This window comes from Chrysemys picta, chromosome 1 (genome assembly GCF_011386835.1).
Source record: "Chrysemys picta bellii isolate R12L10 chromosome 1, ASM1138683v2, whole genome shotgun sequence".
Taxonomy (NCBI): Eukaryota; Metazoa; Chordata; order Testudines; family Emydidae; genus Chrysemys; species Chrysemys picta.
Window position 1 is genome coordinate 83,101,553 of NC_088791.1, and position 22,327 is coordinate 83,123,879.

Sequence of the window (22,327 nt, forward strand, 5' to 3'; positions counted from 1 at the left end):
ACATTAAAAAAAACAAAAACCAACCCTCTCCTTCAGTTATTACTGTAAGTGTAAAGTTTAATAGTAGTTTCATATAATGTATAGAATAATCTGTTTGCATACTTATTTCAGTGTTCTAGAATGCAAAGCCAATACCACCTCCCTGTGATCACCTCCCATGATCTCTCAGGACACCTGTGTTACTATGAATTAATACTACCATCAGCCTAAAAGAATAAGACTCTCTGCTGCAGGAAACACAGCTCTTCTGGCAACATACACCTCTACCCCGATATAATGCAAACCGATATAACACGAATTCGGATATAACACAGTAAAGCAGCGCTCCAGGGGGCAGGGCTGCGCGCTCCGGCGGATCAAAGCCAGTTCGATATAACGCGGTTTCATCTATAATGCGGTAAGATTTTTTGGTTCCCAAGGACAGCGTTATATCGGGGTAGAGGTGTACTAATGACTGAGGAACTCACTATTCGGAGAAATTAGAACCACCATGAAAATCATTGATTTGACCTACCCTTCCCATAAAAAACAAAACCAAAACACACCCAGCCACCAACAAGGAACAGCGAATGGAGAGATAAATAGAAGATTCTTTGGTATACTGTATTTACTTCTAAAATCTGTAACTGTCTTAGATGCTACAGTGAGGAATGCAGTAGAAATACCTACATAAATATTTTTATAACGGATGCTATGGAATATTTGAATATCCAACACCTATTATATTGAGAAGAGACAGACATAATGCTATGGAATTGTGGAATATTCAAATACTATTGTATTAACTTTATAAATGTAATATGTACCTGTATGGGCTTGTTAGTGATTGTATTCCTGGCTAAATGGGTATGATAAAGAATGCTTCATGCAAGAATTAAAGAGAATAGGGAGTAATTAATGCAAATCTCCAATACTGAAACAATCCAGGTAACAAGTCTTTTTGAAGTTTCACCCTCCTAGGGAAAAAGCACACGGACTGGTTTGAGCTGGTTCAAAGACCATAGCAGAAAGCTTTTGACCTGATTGAGAAAGGACAGGGATACCATCCAAGAACTGACATAGGCATGAGACTGTGACCAACAGATACAGGCCCTGTGGGAGGATCTTAAATATTTTAAGCCTACCAGGGTCTCCATATGGAAGGCGGAGGAACACCTAGTATGTCAGGAGTTCATATAAGCTGTTTATTGCTTTAAAATACGTTTTCTTTTAAAAGCTTTTGTTCTGAATAAATAGTACTTTGCTTTATGAAAGCTGGCTGGTTACTGGATAACTCTGTCATTAGCCTGAGAGAACAGAAATGCAGGTGTTAAATTGAAGTCAGACCTAATGAGGTGATCACAAAAAATAGCAGAGGTCTGCAACCTAAGGCCCTAATCTGCAGGAAGCGAATCATGGGATTTCACCCAGAGAAAGATGAATGCTGGAGGCCTGTGACCTAAGTAGGGTGTCTTGAGACCCCAAGGAGGTTGGACATGCACTTAACTCAGGAACTATGACACAGATGAATACATTGTTGTAGGCAGTGTAGTTGTAGCCCTGTCCTCCCAGGATATTAGAGAGACAAGGTAGATATTACCTCACCCCTTCTGGAAAATATTCATAAAATCTCTTACATATATTGCGAGAGAGACACCACTCTCAATTCAGCAGTCACCACTTCTTTCCTAACAATGTGTGAAGTATGGCTCTCAGATAGTAATGGGCTATTTAAAGCCACCACAGAAGCAATAGATAATTATAATAGCGCTGATAAGGTGATATACGCTAGAGAACTTCCTAGTTTCGGTTACACTAGAAAAATGAGTGTCCCTGTTACAGCAACTGCAACCAACAATGTTGTGTTTATGCAACCTCTCGGACTCGTTACAGGAGCTAAACCATTTTCACAAACATGCATGAGATTTTTATCCCCCTCTCCGCCCCCAGGCTGATGAGCGGACTCCACGCCCAGTGACCCGCGGGTCGCTCCCGACCACGCACACTCCTGCGGGCAGGACACAATTGACAGGATTTTCTCTCGCCGGTTGCCAAGTCATTGGTCATCGCCTCCACGCTCCCTCTGCGCTGATGCACAGGCCCAGGGGCCTTTCCCGGCAGGCGAGCACAGCTGGTGTGAGCGCGGTTGCGGCTCGCACCCTGAAGCAAGCGGCAGAAGCAGGAGCCCGCGGCGGGCGAGGTGCCCGCGGCTGTCAGCCCCCGGGCTCCAGCAGCACAGCTGCAAGGGAAGGAGACGTCCCCTCATGTCCCGATGGGCAGCGCACAGCACAGCCGGTTACTGTGCCCCTCGCGCCGCCACTGAGCTCACCCCGGGCAAGTCGCCGCCCGTTCAGGCCGGGAGCCCTGGGGCCAGGCCCTGTGCAGCGCCGGGCACTGGGGGGAGCAGCAGCCGCCGCCAGGCACGGGACCGAGCCGAGGAGAGAACGGCGAGCCTCGAACCAACCGCCGAGCCCTGTCCGCGGCAGAGACCGCTCCGCAGTGCGGGGCCGATCGACGGAGAGAGCGGGGCAACCAGGACACCGCCACGCAGGGGCCCGAGTCCCCCCCTCACTCACCCGGAAACAGCTACCGGTAGCCGCCAAGAGGGTTTAAAAATGGCGCCTCGCCTCCCGCTGTAGCCGTCCGTCCCGCCCCCTCCCCATACCGCCTGGCTGTGACCCCGCTCGGGACCCGTCAGCCTCCCGGAATTTCCAATAAGGCTGACGCCGCTGAGCTTGGCGGGAACGCGGAAGTGCCGCCTCCGGGCCGGGAAGCGCTGAGCGAGGGGAAGCGAGGTTGCTCTGGAAACCGGCTCGCGCCTGAGGCGCGCTGGGGTGCAGAGGAAGGCGGCCACTGGTCTGGTTTTATCCACGGTCCGCGTGGCTGGCTTGGGCCCTGCCCAGTACTGGAGCAAACCTAGGGTTACCATACGTCCGGTTTTTCGGCAATCAAACCCCCATCCGGGGGGAATTGCCAAAAAGCCGAACATGTCCGGGAAAATGCCGGCCGGGCACTTCCCCTCCTGTGGCTGCTCTGCTCCTCCCCTGACTCTTCGGCTCTGTTTAAGAGCCGAGCTGCCCGAGCGCTATGGGCTTCAGGCAGCCCCCTTGCCTCCGGACCCCAGCCGCCGGCCGGGCACTTCCCCTCCCAGGCTCCAGCGGCGCAGGGTCCGGAAGCACGGGGGCTGCCCGAAGCCGGTAGCGCTTGGGCAGCTCGGCTCTTAAACAGAGCCGAAGAGTCAGGGGAGGAGCAGAGCCTCCGGCCGCGGCGGCTCTGCTCCTCCCTGACTCTTCAGCTCTGTTTAAGAGCCGAGCGCTACGGGCTTTGGGCAGCCCCCATGCCTCCGGACCCTGCACCGCCGGAGCCCGGGAGGGGAAGTGCCCGGCTGGGGGCGCAGGGTCCGGAGGCAAGGGGGCTGCCCGAAGCCCAAGCGCTACCGGCTTCACGGTTTGCCGGGCAGCCTCCAGACCCTGCGCCCCCGGCTGGGCGCTTCCCCTCCCGGGCTCCAGCTGCACTGGGGAAGCGCCAGCCAGGGGCGCAGGGTCTGGGGGCCCGGCAAACTGTGAAGCCGGTAGCGCTCGGGCAGCCCTTTCCGTGTGGCTGGGAGTGGGAGGGAGGGGGGGCAGTGTTAGGGCGGGGTTGGGGTGGGGCTGGGGTGGGAAATGGGCGGGGCCAGGACCTCATGGAGGGTCCTCTTTTTTTATTTGTTAAGTATGGTAACCCTAGGAAACCCGAACAGGATTTTGCCTTTTTGAAGAGTGCCCCACTCCGTCCCCACCAGGGTGCGGTCAAGCTCTTGAAAACGGTCCCACTCCCCTGCAATGTTACTTCACATGCACCATGGAAGGTCATGGCAACAGGGCACTTCCAGCAGTACTGCAGTCTATACCTCTCGTTAAGTAGGGCATTAAATACAGTATACACGGCAAGGTATATTTGCTCTCCTGGTTCTGCTTATATTGCAGAAGTGTTTGACAATGAAAGAAAAGAGGTGAAAGTGCTCAACTGCAGTATGCCTGTGTTCATGGTTACGCATCTGCAGAACAACAAAACTTTATGTGCAAAATGCATTGTAGACAACACTGAAAAATAAGTTCAAGCTATTATACCAAATTTCAAACCCAGACTCCCTTTATTCCTAAGATATGCTTCTAGGGTAAGAGAAGGGAATAATAGAACATACAAAAATGGTTGTAATTAAAGTAAATTTACACAACTTGAAGCAGTTTCTGACAATTGCAGTGTCTAACTCTTTTAAATAATCTACTTCAGACAAGTAAGGAGATAGCTATACATCATATTTTGTACTCAACAATGCTAACTCCAGATCATAAAGGCAGGTGGATGTGACTAATGCCAGTACCCCATTACACAACTGTTTAACAAGAACAAATACGTTCACAGTATTCTTAATAGTACCAATTCATTTATATTTGAATGGACTTATACTATTTTATGAATCAGTAAGAGCAGTCAAAACAGTTATCAGGTACTTTTGATGAAATCTGTAACCTATTTTGAAAGATTTATTTTGACTAAGAAGAGTCCTTAATCATCCCAGTCTAGTAATGCCCTTCCTTTCAATAGGGAATGAATAAAAAAAGGCTCCACTTTGTATATTACAAGGTATGATTCACTTATGCTCCTAGCCCCATTAAAAAAACAAATCAACAACAACAAAGTTAAATATCACCAGAATGTTTTTATAGGTTTGCATAAAAAATTACAGTTACAATTAGTTCCCCTAGAGGTTGCTGTAATCCTAGATATGGAAAAGGCTAGTACGTGTGACAATTATTTCCCAAAGATCAAGAACAATAAGTCTAGGCAAAATGGTTGAATATTTGTTTCTTTTTAGATGAAATCATGTAAAAATGTATGATTTTATATAGAATTTTATAATCAGAAGGTTATGATAAATATCTTGACAATTTCAGTAGCAAAATGGTAACAACTGGAGCTTTTAGGAAGAAAAGCATTAAATCTGTAGCAATATTTTGTAATACTGCAATAACATGAATACAGATTGAGTTTTTTTCCAAAGTTAACAAAGATTTTGTTTTAAAAAGTTAAGATTTTTGTTTTGGATGCAAAGCACAGTAGGTTTTACAGGACTGTAAAGTGTAGTTCTCAGGAAAATGACTGTTAAAAAAGGCTGTTAAAAAAAAAAAAAGCTACCCAGACCCAACAGATCTAATTGTCTGAAGTTCTAAGCAAGGAGCAGAACTGCATGCCCATCTCCCCTAGAGCTGTTCTGAGCAGCATCTTTGTGAAAGGCAACACAAAGCCTGCTTTTTCCTCTTAAAAATTGCTGTAGTGACTTAAATTGGGGCTGTGTTAGGAGTCCTCTTGCAGGAGGCATCAAAGGCAGGGAGATGAAGCAGGAGACAAGGGGATAGAATTCAAGGGTTCTTGGAAAAGAAGGCCAGGGAAGGGAGAACATGCAGATTGGGACCAGCAAGAGACATAGGGAATAGCAGATGAGCACAGCAAGGGAAGAAAGGTGTTAAACAGGAGACAGGCCAATGGATGGGAATTTAAAAAAAACAGCTGGAAAGCTTTTAGGTTCCCAATATTTGAGATTCCTTATTTCTACTAGCAATGTAATCTTAAATTATTTCTTTAACAATGGGAATTTACTGGATTAGATGTTCAGAATTTTACCAAAAAAAAGGAAAGTTTACCCAAGTGAAAAGAGGAATTTGATGGGAACGGAGTCTTATATAAGTGCAATTCAGGCTTTCCCTCCTCCTTCCCCCAATTCCATTCTTTTCATGGGATAGATAATATGTAGTCATGGCGAAGAAATGCTGTAATGAATCCAAAGGCTCACTTCAGACTTGTTTGCTGTCCTTATGGAGCAAGGGTGAAAGTAGCTGCTATGTGGAACAAACATGAGTTTTGGTAATCCAGAAGTGTCTCTTTAGATAGGACTATTGCTGTAGCAGGTATGAATCTGTGGTTAATCTATGTTTAGTATGTGTCACTGTGACCCAAGGACCTCCTGATGCCAACGGGGAGAGGGTATAGGGGTACATAAGGGTCACAGGGCTCTCCAGCATCTGGTATTTACATTCTAGTTCACCAAAGAATGCCATATAAAGGTTTCTACAGAAAGCTTGTGTCACACTGGTCATCATAATGTTTGCAAAATGTATAAGCAGATAATATGTAAGGAATATATATATTAAAAATTATGTTCTTAAGGTCTTGTAGTTAAAGGACCAGAGAGACTGTGTGCATTGAGATAGACTTCTCCAGACAGGAGGTAGGAAACACTTATCTCCTTAGCTGACCATTGTATATTATGGGTCTTACAATAAAAGTCCATTAGCATACTGAGTCAAATACTAATGAAGAGCTTGTGGAAACTTCAAAAGAAAATAAACAGGAAGAGGTAAACAGCAGGAGCATGGGGGAAGACCCCCGTTTGAGAGGTGAAGATATTTTGAGGTGTTTAAGAAGGTCTGGTGTATTGGGGGGGTGCAGAGAGATGCCCTGGGATCCTTCAGCTGGGGAAGGCAACCTTCCAGCAGGCTTGGCCTCATGAAAGGAGGATCTCAGCCATCTTGGTTGAAAAATGCTGTGAGGACTTCATTACACAAGAGCAGGGCCGGCTCTAGGCACCAGCCCTCCAAGCATGTGCTTGGGGCGGCACTTTCCAAGGGGCGGCACTAGGCTCCTTTTTTTTTTTTTTTTTTTTTGCTTGGGGTGCAAAAAGCCAGGAGCCGGCCCTGAGAGGAGGTGAGCTGCGGCCGTGGGGGGGCACAGGGATGGCCGCAGGAAGTAACCGGGGGGGGGGAGGGGGAGGGCAGCTCACCTCTGCCTCCTCCCCCCAAGCGCACCGCCACTCCGCTTCTCCCCCTCCCTCCCAGGCAAGCCTGGGAGGGAGGGGTAGGAGGGGAAATGCAGCACGCCCAAGGGAGGAGGCGGGGCCGGGGATTTGGGGGAGGGGTTGGAATGGGGCGGGGAAGGGATGGAGTTGGGGCGGGGCTGGGGGGGCCACAGGAAAAATTTTTTGCTTGGGGCGGCAAAAAACTTGGGAGCCGGCCCTGCACAAGAGGGCATTTGTTAGCTGAGTTTAGGCTCTAGAATGTGTGTTGTGACTTTGTTTTATGTGTAACCCTTTGTTTCCAATATTTCTGTTTATCATATTAATTGCTTTCTTTGTTAAATAAACTTGTACAGTAGAACCTCAGCATTACGGACATCTCGGGAATGGAGGTTGTTCATTACTATGAACGAGCCGTTATAGGCTGCTCCTCAGGGCGGACTGCTCCGAGCAGGGGCTCAGCTTTGCAGTGGCTGCCCGGTGAATGCGGATGGGCACAGACCGCTGGTTCTAGCCCTCTGGTTGCAAGGGTGATGAATGAGGCACCCTAGGGCACCACAATATCAGTGGGTGCGTGGTGCAGGCTGTGGCCCTTTAAAACTGAGCTGCTCCTCCAGATCCCAGCGTGCAGGCAGGAGCTCGGGCTCCGGCAGCTTACACTCCAGGCCAGGTTTCAGTAGCAGCTCAGGAAGTTTCTTTCCCTGGCTCTGAACTTGCAAGCTTGTCCCCCCTCCCAGTCAGGAGGGAGAAGGGAAAACAGCATTCACCACCTCCTACCTGTAATTGGCTGCCCCTTGCCATGGTGAGTAGGGAAGGGGGTGGGGACTGGAAGCCCAGACGTGCCTACCTTTAAGATGCAATACAGGCACAGTACAGTATTTGCTGGTTTGTTTTTTTGTTTTTTGGTCGCTGCTGCCTAATAGCCTACTTCCGGTTCCCCATGGTGTCTGATTGACCAGTCAGTCCGTAACTGTGGTGTTCATATCTTTGAGGTTCCACTGTACTTGCTTTCTCTATAAATAAATCTAAGTGCTGTGAGTTAAGCAGTGCTGTGTTCTTAGGTGAACTGGTAGGCTGCAGTGTACTTAGGAGCAGGGGATCTGGTAATTTTCTGAGCGTCAGTGGCTAAGAGACTGGACACTCTAGAGGTACGCTTTGAGTCCTTGGGGGTTTTATATCTATTACTTACAGAGCGACAGCAGAGCCTGCGGGGGCTGAGAGGGGAGTACCTGTTCTGCCTGTGGCCAGGGTTGTCTAGGAGCTGACCCCTGGCAGACACAGTTAAGGCTCTCTCACGCTAAGGGCAGATGATAGTGAGATGCCTCCCTGGGGACTTTCACAGTCACCTTGGCCTAAATGCAGTCTAGCAAGAGAGATGCCGCATGGGAAATTAATAAGTGTGGTGATCAAAGGCTCTATCCTGCTCCTGCATCAGCTGGGCCTGGAAGTATTAGGCAGGCAACAATCTTAGATAGGTCTACACCGAAAGCACAGGTTGTGATTATAGTTCACGTAAACGTACCTGAGCTAATTTTCATCTAGCGAGCTCAGGTACCTGAGCAGTGAAGCTGCTGTAGCCTACATTTCAGTGCAGACCAGTCCACTGAGTAATTATCCCAGGTTCTGGGCAGATTTGTACAGCCTGAGCAGAAACGCACACTTCCACAACTTCATTGCTCTAGATTAAAGCTAGCTCGGGTATGGTAACTTGTGCTGCAGTCACACCCTGTAATTGCAGTATAAACATACTCTGAGTCCCAGACAGACAGGACAAAGCCCCATACCTTCTAACACGAGCCCCAGAGATGACTGGCTCCAATGGTTGCATTATTTAGGCTGAGGAAGAGGGAAAATTAAATAGAGTGGATACTGTATGTGGTGCTCCTAAGAAAAACATTTATAGTCAGAAGACAAAACGTCACTGGAATTCTTTATTCCTGGGGTAAAAACATGACCCCAATGATGTCAAGGAAGTTTTGCCATTAACTTCAACAAAGCCAGTATTTCATCCCTGGTATAGTCTAAAAAACTATGGGAGTCAATAGATATAAAGACTGAGACCAATCAATAGGATATTATGCTGTGTAGTTGCAGCCATGTCAGTCCCATTTAAGTGTCTTGTTATATTACAGCGGACTGCTGACTGACTACACAGTCCCATGTTCTCTATTCTATTTGATTTGGATGTAAGCAGTCATTGATTCTTTAACATATGACTTTTATAGTAGTGAAAAAATTACAAAGAGGGTTCACAGCTGTTAGGGAAAGTAGGTGTTTTCTAACATAAATACCAACGTATTCATAGATTCCCAGGCCAGAAGGGACCACTGTGTTCATCTAGTCTGACCTCCTGTATAACACAGGCCATAGAACTTTCCCAAATTAATTCCTACAGCAGGTCTTGTAGAAAAACAACCAATCTTGATTTATCAGTGATGGAAAATCCCCCATGATTTGGTAAATTGTCCCAATGGTTAATTACTTGTTAAAAAAAATAATTTAAAAAAATCACACTTTATTTCCAGTCTGAATTTGTCTAGCTTCAACTTCCAGCCATTGGATCATGTTATACCTTTCTCTGCTAGACTGAAGAGCCCATTATTAAATATTTGTTTTCCATGTAAGTACTTATAGACTGTAATCAAGTCACCCCTTAACCTTCTCTTTGTTAAGCTAAATAGATTGAACCATTTAAGTTTATCACTGTAAGGCATGTTTTCTAATCCTTTAATCATTCTCCTGGCTCTTCTCTGAACCCACTCCAATTTTTCAACATTTTTAAATTTAAAAAATGTTTGTAAGATGATCACAAAATTGTAAATTAAAAAAATTAAAATTGTATTCAAAAGGCAAACACTGAGGTTGCTTACAGACTGTGTCCTGGTGGGCTAAAATTAGATAATATTTTTGTGTTGCATTTATATATTACAGACTTCAGGCCTGATTTTACTTTCATTTACATCAGATAGATACCTGTACAACTCCATTGACTTTAGTGGAGTTACTCCAGATTTACACAAGTGTAAGGGAGAACAGAATCCAAATCTTCACCAGAAGAGTAGATTGTGGATTAAACAAATGCAGCCACAGTCATAAAAGTCCCATCCAAAGTTTTCCTGTTTTGAGATGGAGATAAAATATTAGATAATAAAGCCAGAAAATTCCTGAGAATTTTCCTTTACCATCTGAGCACCAGTTAACTTTAGAACTTGTACTGGAGACAGAGAATTCAGCCTCTCTGCCCAAGCTCTGTCTGAAGCTGGCAGCTCATGTCGTGAAAGGTGGATTGCTATCAACTGGGGGACTCAGCTGTCACCCAGCAGAGACACAAAATGAATGAATTTTCAGCTAAATCAACAGTCTGAATATAAGTGAAACGCTGTGTCAAGTAAGAATTCAGGAGGATGCAGTGCAGAGTTCCTCATATCATCTTTTCATTTATTTCAGTCCTGATCTGGATTGTCACTGTAGGGAGAACTCTAGCACTTTCAATTATTGTACTTTTTCACTAAAAGGCAAGAATTGCAATTGTGTACATCCAACTTTACCATTTGCTTTGAACTGAGTAATAAAGTAAACACATGCAAAGTAATGAACTTATTTAAGATAAAACATGTTAATACAAAAGCTAAATACAATTTCCTAGAACATTTAAATGCAGTCTGTCTTGGAAAGTCTGGGATGAAAAAATAATACAAGAATTAAAAAAAAAAGGCGTATCTGTGAAACTGAAGAATGATGCCCAGGAGCTACAAGTCAACCTGGAGACTGTAGAAAGAAAGAAGTTCACTCTGCAGAACTAAGAGAGGAGCTGTAGGGGGAGTGTATAAAGCCTGGAGGCAGAGTTTGGCCATATGCCTCTCTACCGCATCAACACAAACTACTTGTCTTCACTTTGAAGGCCTTCCACATCCTATTCCCCACCCTACCTATCACCTCTTATACAATATAAAGAAACCGACTTCTGTCATTGTTCCACAAATGCCCGTTTTGATTGGCCATTTAAATACTTTTCCAACATATAACCTTGTTATGTGTGAGTGGAGTTCTCTAAATATTTGGAAAACTACGTTGTTGTCCTTCAAATACCCCCTTAAGACATTTCTCTGCTATGATGCCTACCAAAACTTGACAATTGTTCGCTGCAGTCACTGGTTATCATGCTGACCAGCACCATCTCATTATTTCCTCATATATACTCTTGTATCGAACTGTTGTCTTGGACTGTAAACTCTTTCATGGCAAGGACCTTCATCCTTGTACAGGATGGCATTGTACACTGCCTAGCACAACTGGGCCCTGGCCTCTTTGTGCTACCGCTACACAAATAATCAATGTTTTGTACCACTCCAGTGCTGACGCCTCTTTCATTTTCAACAAGTTGAATTTGGTGCTATATGTGTACAAGCATATACAACCCTTTGGGAGGGCTGAGTCAGATGGTTAGTAATGTAGAGCATTTTTTTCTCTGGGCCACCAACATGCATCCAGCCAACATTAGCAAGAACCAAAAATAATTACAGTCTGAGGACAACCTACAGTTTGTGAAATGAGTTAGCCTTGATCTCTTTACTAAAGATTAAAGCACCTAGCATGCATATCAAAACCTAGCACTAAAACTGGCATTACTTGGAAGGGGAAGCAATTGACTGGACATAAAAACAATTTTATCCCATTTCCTCAACAGGAGGTTTGATGCACAGCCACAGAGCAAAATGGCCTGCTGGTACTGCTTATGTCTGTGCTGTATGTGGTCTGGGTATACATGACCTTAGTCCCAAAGGCTGTCAGTCTAACACCTTTCATGAGCACTTGTTTTCTTAATTAAGGATTGTTATACTTAATATGAACATTCTAAGAATATATTCTCAACAGTAGTAATATTTGGTGATGTGCCTAAACCTGTTTTCTGACACTAGAATAAATAAACAAACAAACTTCAAGCTTCTATTTCAATTGTCCAAAGAAAAAGTCCCAAATGACTCCAAATACTTGATAAAATTAAACCATTTCACCATATATCATGTTCAGATTGAATTTGGAAAAAAAAGTCTAGCGATGGTTCCTCCTCTGACCTTTACACCACTGCCAAGCCATAGCTGTAAATAAAATCCAAGATCTCAATTTTTGACACCCACAGGGTATAGCACTCAAAAATCAAAATCTGAATAGTTTTCATCTTTATTTTGAAACTAGAGAATGCTCTCCCTTAAGAAATGTAGATATGGACAGAGAAAGCATTATAGGGAGGGGGATTTGACCAATTAGAGATAATTGTAAGAAAGTGAACTTTTAACAGCAAATTAAATTTAAAATACTTTTATTTAAAAAAAATGTTAATGGCACCTTTGAGCAGTCATGACCACACCAAGAAATACACAAATACACTACATACATTAATAGATGCATTTTTACACCGTGCTGCACAAAATGAAAGTGGTACGAGATACAAAGGTTATATGCTGACACAAATATTTTCAGTCAATAAAAATAAACAGCTTTCAGTACACTTCGGTACTGCCTAGTCAGCATTACCTTACAAAAAAGGAAGGGAGATAGATTCATGGAAAGAAAGAGCTTTCTACCAACAGTACAACTTAATACACCACACATATGCAATAAAATCAAACTTACAAGACAATTCAATCAAGTCCCCATGCAATCTATATGTACATTGTCTTCTCATTTCTTAGAAAACAGATGACAGGATTTTACTGGCCTCAAAACTGGATTTTATAGTGCTTTTTGTTCTTCAAGGGTGATTAAGCAATTCAGTAAATTGCAATATTTTCTTTTTCCCTTACATTATTTTAATATAAAATTTTCATTTTTTAAATTGCTTCACTACCAGATTAAGCTCATTCTGTTGGCATTCAAATTTCATTTAAAAACCTGTCTGTGTCTACAGTACTGTATTTCAAGTTTTGACTATGAATATATATTTGTTTATCTGGAAGAAGTTATAAAACTGCCTTATTAAAAAAAAATCAATATAAAATCTAGGCGCCTAAGTCTCAGAGCATGTTACTTCTGAAAATAGGACTTGGTGTAAAATTTTTCAAAAGCACCTAAGTGATTCCAGATCCTCTTTGTATTTTGATCTTGTTTAGCTAATTTTTGTAAATTATAGATTATAAAACCAGAAGGACCATTGCGATCATCTAGTCTGACATCCTGTATAACACAGGCCATAGGACTTCCCTGCATTTATTCCTGTTTGAACTACAGCATATTTTTTAGAAAAACATCCAATCTTGATTTAAAACTTTTGAGTGATGGACAGTCTACCACACCCCATGATAAATTGTTCCAAGGATTAATTACCCTCACTGTTAAAAATTTGCACCTTATTTCTAGTTTGAGTTTGTCTAGCTTCAGTTTCCAGCCATTGATTCATGTTATATCTTTGTTTGCTAGATTGAAGAGACCTCTATTATCAAATCTCTGTTCTCAATGTAGGTACTTATGCAAAGATGCTGAAAGGTATTTAGGCTCCTAACTTTCACTGAAATCAATGGGAACTTAGGAAACTCCAACTAGTACAAAATGCTACAGTGTGTCTCTCCTCAGCAACACAGACTACTATGAGCATATCACATCTGTCGTCTGCTCCCGACACAGGCTTCCCATAGAATTTCAAATCAAGTTAAAGGTCTCAGTCCTTATTTTCGAAGCATTCCATGGCCTGGGCTCAGAATACCTAAAAGACCAAAAGTTCTGGGACGAAGACCACGGTCAACAACTTCACTCCTCTGGCACAATGCAATTCTCAACAATAAGAGTAAAGCTTGTCTATGCAGGAGACACAACCTTCTCCAGGGATGGTAGGAGACTGGAATAAACTCCCCCAGGAACTAACAACTACTACAACCCTTGTCACTTTCCACTCAAAGTGCAAGGCACATTTCTTTGATCTTTTCTTCTCAAACATGAACACATAGCAACAGCTATATTTAACAAACAAACAAAACAAAAACCCAGCCTACCAAAACAAGACACAACTCCACATGCTTCTCCCTCTGGGGAAGAGGATGAGAACACAAACAATATGTGACAGATGTGTAGTCATGTTGCTTAATGCACTACTGGAAGGTGCTCAGATACTATGGTGATGTGCATGGTATGAAAACCTATATAGAACAGAATACGAGCCTAAATACATTAAGCATCTGGATCTTATAGACTGACCAAGTCACCCCCTAACTTTATCTTTGATAAACTAAACAGATTGAGCTCCTTGAATCTTTCACTGTGAGGCATGTTTTCCAACCCTTTAATCATTCTCAATGTTCTTTCTGTGACCTCTCCAATTTATCAACGTCCTTCCTGAAATGTTGACACCAGAACTGGACACAGTACTCCAGTAGCGGTTCCACTTCTTAATGTTAGGCATTTTAATACTAAACAAGCAGTGGCCAGATTCAATAGCTCTCTATGAAAAGCCAGAACTGGTATAACTGGAGCTTAATAAGACAAGAAACACCACTGGGTTACATGAAGGACTGAACTTATAGTATATAAGGCAGGAAGAAATTGAGTAGGATAGTATCCAGTCAGAGTAATATCAGTGACTTTGGACAACAGTGGAACTAAATGTATGTGGGCATCTTTCACTAGGTTTGTGTGGGAAGCCCTAAAGCAGGGGTAGGCAACCTATGGCTCGCGTGCCGAAGGCGGCACACAAGCTGATTTTCAGTGGCACTTACACTGCCCTGGTCCTGGCTACCGGTCCAAGAGGCTCTGCATTTTAATTTAATTTTAAATGAAGCTTCTTAAACATTTTAAAAACCTTATTTACTTTACATACAACAATAGTTTAGTTATATATTATAGACATATAGAAAGAGACCTTCTAAATATGTTAAAATGTATTACCGGCACGTGAAACCTTAAATTAGAGTGAATAAATGAAGACTCGGCACACCACTTCTGAAAGGTTGCCGACCCCTGCCCTAAAGAAACCCCTTGATTTGGATCAATGGGCTGAAATTAGAAAGGTAGCTAACAGTGAAACTAACAGTGAAGGTAACTGTCATGGGAAATTAACTCTCCAGGAATCAACAGGTATGGATTCTACCATCAAACTCTTTGGGGCTTTCAAAGATGTGTTTCTCTCTCAAGCAGTTAGAATGTTAACCATAATGACTAGGGTTACTAGACTCAGTTCCAACCAATTATGACTAATTTACTAAGGATCTTGAGACTGAAGCTACACTTGGCAATGAAATTAAGTGGTTCTTTGATTGCCATCCAGAATCAGCCAGAGAAAAGAATTCAACATATTTTGGGAGAGGGAGTTTCAAAGAGTTTGGCATACATTTAAAGGGATTGAGTGCCATGAGCATATTAAAGGCTACCTTCCACTTCCTTAACACAAGTTAGACACCCTGGCTTACCACAGATAAGGATACATAAGGAGAAAAAAAATACAAAATGTTGGAAGAGTTGGGAAAGTGAAGATTGGGGTCATCAAGTAGTACAGGACATATGCAAATTACTGAAGCAAAAATGAGGGAAAATATGGTATGTTGAAGCATTTTTAATTAGTTTTTGAAATATTAAAATAGAACATGACGGAAAGATTACCAAAGGACCAGGACAGCCACAGGGAAAGAGAAGGGAAGAAGATGGGGAGACTTGACACAAGACGTGCGATCCATAAAGAATCTGAGCATTTCTCATGGAGAAAGATCTTGAAATTGCTATTGGTTGGGACAGCCTATGGCACATTGGTATGGTTTTAGATAGAGCTCAGAAGGGAACCTATAAAGATGAAAGTGCCTGATTGACAGAACGGTTAGGTCTGTATTAACTTGCACTGAGAAGCATTTTCTTTTTTCTCAAAAAGAAGAACAGGAGTACTTGTGGCACCTTAGAGACTAACAAATTTATTAGAGCATAAGCTTTCGTGGACTACAGCCCACTTCTTCAGATGTGCATATCTCTCTATCAGTGTTATAGAGGGCGATGTGGGCTGTAGTCCACGAAAGCTTATGCTCTAATAAATTTGTTAGTCTCTAAGGTGCCACAAGTACTCCTGTTCTTCTTTTTGCGGATACAGACTAACACGGCTGCTACTCTGAAACCTTTTTTTTTTTTCTTACTTTAGAGATGTCTTGCGATTTTTAAATGTGTTTTATTTCCAATACAAAGCCAATATGGAAATGTACTGCATCTGTTATGTAAGACCTCACTATTTCTGATTTGGAGTCAGTCAGATTGATCAGCCAAGGGTAAAACAGTTCCTTTGAGCATTACATTCTCATTTTACATGGAGATCACTTGTTGGTAGTTACCATATTCTACCCAAGTACAGATGTCTTTGTATTCCCAAAGCATGGCTGTAACAGATTTTTCTGCTTAGGAGAGAGACTGGCTGATCTTACATAGTTAAAGAGGCTTAATTTGTTATGTCCTGATCCTGGAAATTGTCAGAGACAGATCAGACAGAATGGGTCACAAATTCAAGGTTTCTACATTGGAATCAGCAAGGTTAAATTAATAAAGATATCTAAATTATGCTAAACTAAACAATTGTTTTCCTGAGTTCAGAAAAGCTACTGACAAGTAGCATCCATATTACATATATGTAGACATTTGTAAGCCATTTAACAAAAGTACTATATCAATGCTTGATTTTTCTATTGTCCAGCCTGGAATGCAGGTATATAAATTGAATATCAAAATGATTAAATGGAGGATACAAAAAGGATGGCAATGGATTACAATGAAGAGAAGTCACTAGCATATTATGTCAAGAGTCAGTACTGGGGCTCTTCCTTTTAGGTCCGTCCCCTCCAAACTCACCTTTAGACGCAAAGTTATAAATTGGTAAGAAAAATTTAAATACATTAGGGGAATGGTTTATAAAATGGCTGATGGATTTTAATGCAAGTCATAAAGGATTTTAAATCTAAAATATAAATGCTGGCTAAAGAACTGGGAAGTACCGACAACAAAAGAACTTAATATTCATGTTAGCTGCAATGAAGATGGGAATTTACTGTTTAACGCAGTAAAGGCCAAAAGGTTCCCAAGCTGCATCAAAAGGGTATATAAACAAAACAAGGGAAATCCTCTGTTAGGATGTACAAATTCTGGAGTAAATCCAGAAAGGAGCAGCTACGTTTTTTCAAAGTTATGGAGGAGACTTCACTATGAAGATCTGTTTAATCTCTTCAACTGATACAGTTTGTAACCTCCTCAGCCTATCAACTGGATAGATGAGGTAGCTATGAGTGGGTGGACTGGTTAGGGGATGAAATTTTAATGCAATGTATCCATACAATACCTAAATGGGGATGATAAAAGAATTGGGAATAAGGATCTCATTGAACTAAACAGCAACAGGAACGCACAAAGACCTGCCTGCAAATTGCAAAAGGTAAAGTTTAGGTATAACACTGATTGTTCCCCCCCTCAGAAGGGTCATCAGTATTTGGAATTCTTTGCTTTCAGAAATCAAGGAAAAGAGGACTAATTACTTGGATACCAATAGTGACTTTGAGAATAAATGGATTTGGATGAATATATGGCAATTCTTGCTCACATATACAGTGTTAAACTGACTGTTAAGTTTGAGGTATGGAAGGTCATGCCACTATCAGCAAGTTTTTGTTTTAATTTCCTCCACCTTCCTCTGGAAGATTGAACAGGCTCCAGATAGATAAAGTGGGTGTATTCTATTGATTAATTTCCTGTGCCTGCAGCAAGTCAAGTATCACAATCCTTCCGGATTCAATTCCTTTCTATATTCAAAAACATTGCACATATCAGAATTTCTTTAATGACTTTTTTTTAAATTTAGTTTTCTAAAGTCTCAGTTAGATCATTATTTACATCATTAGCCATGCTCTTTGTTCAGCCCCTGAAGCCACAGCAAGCTATTAGATTAATTATAAATCGTGTTATGGTGAAGAAAGGACAAAGTGCTTTTTCCTTTTTTCCATATAAGAATTTCTAAAGACTTCCATACAACTTATTGCACTTAATTAAAATTCAGGCATAATTACCCCTGCGACCAAAGTAACAATAATGCTGTCATGACAACATATCTTAAAAGCAAACAGCACTAAATATTAAATTAAATAACAGACATTTGTCATTTTTCTGGATACATACGAGTGGAGAAGAATCCTGATATTTTATTTCATATATTATTTTACATCATATCTGGTTACCCAGGCAACAAAGGATTTCAAGAAAAATATTTTGTAGTTTCTAGATCAGGCAAAATAAATTATATTTAAAAAAAACCTACCTGTTTCATAGTGGCGTTATTGTCTGATGTCTAAAACACTGTTCTCAGGAATTTCTCACAAAAGACATTGCACGTTAGTTCTAATATATAAACTTTCATTCTTTCCCAATCCTCCTGACCTGGTGGTTCCTGCACATCCCCTGTGGAACCCTGAAGCAAAAAAAACTTACAGCATCCAACTTCCTTCAGAATTACTAACTCCTACTCCAACTTGGGGCCTAGTGTTATCCATTTCATGTTAATTGGAAAGCTTATCAACTGACTGTTAAAAATTTAAACAATTGTTTACGTGCTCTCCCTTTGCAATCTGCAAGGCTTGAAATATGACAAGAAGAGGTACTGAAGTCAACATAGTGGCATCCGCACTGGTTACTAGTTTCTTTATTCTTCTAAGATGTCCTTGTGATCTTATAATTCATTCACTGCATCATATTTGGAGGCATGTTATTACATTTATATATTTCCTAAACACGATAAAGAATAGCTCAAGGATACAATATTTACTAATCTGTATCACAAGAGACTCTAGTCATATCAAATTGTTGGGAAAGTATAACATTTACAGAATCTGTCTGAGTATGGGCCTACTGGCAGAAGCATCAGGAAATGGTGCTGGATTGTGATTAAGCACCTTCCCAGTTTCTAATTCACAGATGTTAAATCATCTAGCATTAGGAAATAATATAAGTATGGCTGGTATTTCCTAATATTGTAAAATATAGCTAGCCATTCTATCCTGGTTCATATGGGAAGCTAGACAACTGAATTAATCCAATAGGAATGGGGCAAGTACATGCTTATTATAATGCACTCCCACCATCACTCCTCCTCACTCTAGTTAATGACACAATACACTTCAGGTTTCTTACACCACCAGTAGCATGACCTCTTGTAGATGTGCTGGTTTATAAAGTGGAAAGCTGGTAAGATTAAGGCAAAAGATTTACAGGAGTGAGCAGTTTATAATAGATTTAGCCAATTACATACAGTATAATTGAATAGGCAAATAACTGCCATGGAGTATAAATTGAAGTATTTACACCTTAGCATTCAAGTGTTTTTATAGCCTTCATCCAGTCTGCATGTTTAAATTGCAAAATTAAAAATTTTGGTAGTTTGTACACACGCATTTCTTTAAAAAAATAAAAGATCCGGACTAGTGGATTCATCTTGGTATGATCATCCTTTCTATGGCACAGATAATGTGATCCCAATTTTTACAAAATATTGCAAGTAGAGTCACTGCAAAAAAAGTGCAGATGATATGGAAACGGCTCTTCATCATAGGAGCTATAAACTTTGCAATGGTAGAAACGCACACTAAGATGACGGTCATGAAGGCCAAGATTACATTTATACATTTCCCTAGGAGTACTTTGGCATTCACAGTTTCTGACTGCAGTGCTTGCTGTTCTTGCTGATGGAACTCCAGCTTAAAAACCCTAGTCTGGCAAGATTCCAAGGCTTCCTGTAGACAAAAAGGAAAATAAGAGTCAGCTACATTTCTACACAAAACCGTTTCTCATTCAGTATAAATTTATAAACTATTTAAACAAATACGTTGTGCAGACAATCAACTGTTGACAAAAATTATAAAAGTATAATCAAACTTGACAACGCTATCATAAGTGTAACATTTACATTTTTTCCTGGTTGAGAACAATAGTGTTCATGGTGTCTCATGTTTTCTGAATGTATAGGCTGAACTTCTCTAATCCGGCACTCCCTGGTCCGGCAACATCTGTGGTCCAGCATAGGCACCAACTCCATGGGTGCTCTGGGGATGAAGCACCCATGGGAAAAATCAGTGGGTGCGGAGCATCCACCAGTGTCAAGTTCCCCCCTCTGCCTCCCTCCCCCCGTGCCTCACGCGCACCGGCGGCCCTGCGCTTACCATCTCCTTCTCCTCCTTCCCAGCGCTTCTGAAGTGCTGCGAACAGCTGATTCATGGCATTCAAGCTCTGGGAGGGAAGAGGAGGAGCTGGGGCAGGCGTCTGGGACCCCGGGTGAGGGGCCAGCGGCTGGGATCTGGGGCTGGCATGGAGCCCTTGGCCAATACCCACTGGCACTCTGCATTAACCTCGGCAAATTCTCTGGTTCGGCACCGGTCAGGTCCTGAGGGTGCCAGCCTAGAGAGGTTCAACCTGTACTGATGAGCTGAAGAATTGGGTAAGCTGTTACCATGGTAACTTCACTATATCAAACCAGCACCAAAATTAGTTTCTTCGCATACACCATCGAAAATGTTAGGACACTGCTGGCTTGCTGTGACACCAATTAAATCAACTGTAATGTGGACCCATTAGGTTTACACCTCCATTCTGGTCTAAATTCACTTTCATTCTCTTGAATGCCACCCACTGTACAATGATCCATGTCATAAATGCATCGTGAGCACGCATGTCTCTGGAGAACATAAAACTGAGTCACGCTGGCCACTTTCAAGCCTAACTTTGCTTACAGTTATATCATTTAAATATCAATATGTCAGCTTAAACGGAGCTACGGTCCTCTTAATATTTTCTTGTAACAAGTAAAATGCAGAAATGTTTAGCTGTCTAAACAATACTGTAATTATAATTCACTTTCCAACCTATTCTTTTATACAATAAATCACAAATTCCGATCATCTGGCAAAAGTGGATAACCAAGACCCCAGGGTTGTCATTAATCTTTAGGAAATGTCCTGCACTCAAAACACAGCTACCCAGACTTACTCTTTTCTTCAATCATCATTTTATACTTTCTGTAGATGGAACTCTAGTCTATAGTTGGAAATTAAGTTCCCCATCCCTTACCGACTTGGTCTTTTCTCATTTGATGTTTGTTTTGTTCTGAACCTGAATGTATAAATCTGGCTGTTGTTTAAAGGTGAACTAAATGCTCTTTAACTAAAAATTACCCCTGCCCCCCCCCGAATTATTAACCCAACATATGTGCAAACATAAGAGATAAGTAAATAAATACATACTTTCCAAAACAAATCTGTTTAAAATCTTCTACTTCATTTATTGTGTTTAGTTGACTGTGGTAAAGTTCTCATCACTAAATACATAAATCAGTACAAGAAATGCAATTTCTTTTCACTACTTTAGGCGTTAATAAAGTGAAAAACTCTTGCAGGAGAAACACAGGGAACAAAAGGTCTTGATAGGTTAAAAACTTCTCAGTTCATCTGTAAACTGTATTAATAATTCACAAGTCTACATGGGTGTTTTACTAATGATTTGGGATCTCAGTCAGTTTTCAACAACTATACTGTTTTTCCACAATAAATTCAAAATTTATATAGGGCTCTGCCATGCTATGTTAGTATTCAGCTAGGAAGTGGTTTGGACATTATTTTATGTTAAGCACACAGCTGGGAATAGTGTTATCTTACTGCTGTTACAGAGCCAGCAGGGAAAGCAAAATTATTGCATTTCAGAGCATCTGACATTAGATCAATAGATTCCTTATTCCTCTAGTGATGACAGAGCAGTAGATATAAGACACCATTTAGAATCCACAGGATTTTATTCATTCGATTATGAAATACTAGCAGGTAAAATCCTGGCCCCATTGACTTCAGTGGGAATTCTGCCACTGACTTCAGTGAGGCCAAGATTTCACTCTAGTTGGGTAAAAAATTGGGCCTAAATTCCTTAAATGCAAACGTTATTCCAAATTTTGCAAAATGTCTAGGCTATGTAACAAGTTGATTATAAAAATACCTGAACATCTCGTGACCGTTCACAGGCCTGATATGCCACTCTTTCTTCTATGCTGGCTAGCTCTTGTTTCAGGTTTGCAGTCTCATGCTGATGAAGATCTGTCAGATCGTTTAGCTGGTCTTCCAATCGTTCATACCTTTTTCAGGAAAAAAAGAAGTCTGAATTTAGCTCCTTCTACACAAATGATGTTACACCATGTTAGAATGCATCTGTACTTTAAAGTAATCTTTCCTTGTATCTCAAGTCACCCCACTTTGGTTTGTAATGAAAGGGATGGAGGGAAAGTTTCCCAAGGACTTACTCGGCAGGCTGAAAGCTCTTTCTAAATGCTCCTGGTTGGTGAAATAACAGAACAATGTTTGAAAGACCAAGGCATTTTACTACTGCAATATAAAAATAACTCAGTGGATAAGTGTAACCAATTCATGCTCTTCCTCCTTTCAGACCACAATTCAAATCTTGTCCTGGGGGTTTCTAAATATTTCTCCCACCATATAAACAAACTGAAACAAATTGCCTTCCCTACACTTGGAGAACTACACA

General features: G+C 41.6%; 2 protein-coding genes across 9 annotated transcripts in view; both read right to left on the minus strand.

The window, feature by feature from the left end:
• CEP83 (centrosomal protein 83) overlaps nucleotides 1-5,022 on the minus strand; it is a 37,016-nt gene extending 31,994 nt beyond the window's left edge. For 3 of the 5 annotated variants that reach the window (XR_010594317.1, XM_065575420.1, XM_065575227.1), the window contains exon 1: nucleotides 2,556-2,689. The gene's annotated coding sequence lies outside the window, so the exon portion shown is untranslated. Of the gene's footprint in view, nucleotides 1-2,308; nucleotides 2,427-2,555; nucleotides 2,896-3,710 lie in introns of those variants that run through there. The other 2 variants (XM_065575282.1, XM_042859818.2) reach the window with 2 other exon arrangements.
• A 12,893-nt stretch (nucleotides 5,023-17,915) lies between these two features.
• Nucleotides 17,916-22,327, minus strand: part of TMCC3 (transmembrane and coiled-coil domain family 3) — a 216,139-nt gene continuing 211,727 nt past the window's right edge. For all 4 annotated transcript variants that reach the window (XM_005306484.5, XM_065576430.1, XM_005306483.5 and 1 more), the window contains exons 3-4: nucleotides 21,785-21,920; nucleotides 17,916-19,539 (exon numbers count right to left, since the gene is read on the minus strand). In XM_005306484.5, coding sequence (XP_005306541.1) covers nucleotides 19,237-19,539; nucleotides 21,785-21,920 — 439 coding nt within the window. In that variant the 3' untranslated portion in view covers nucleotides 17,916-19,236. The remainder of the gene's footprint in view (nucleotides 19,540-21,784; nucleotides 21,921-22,327) is intronic.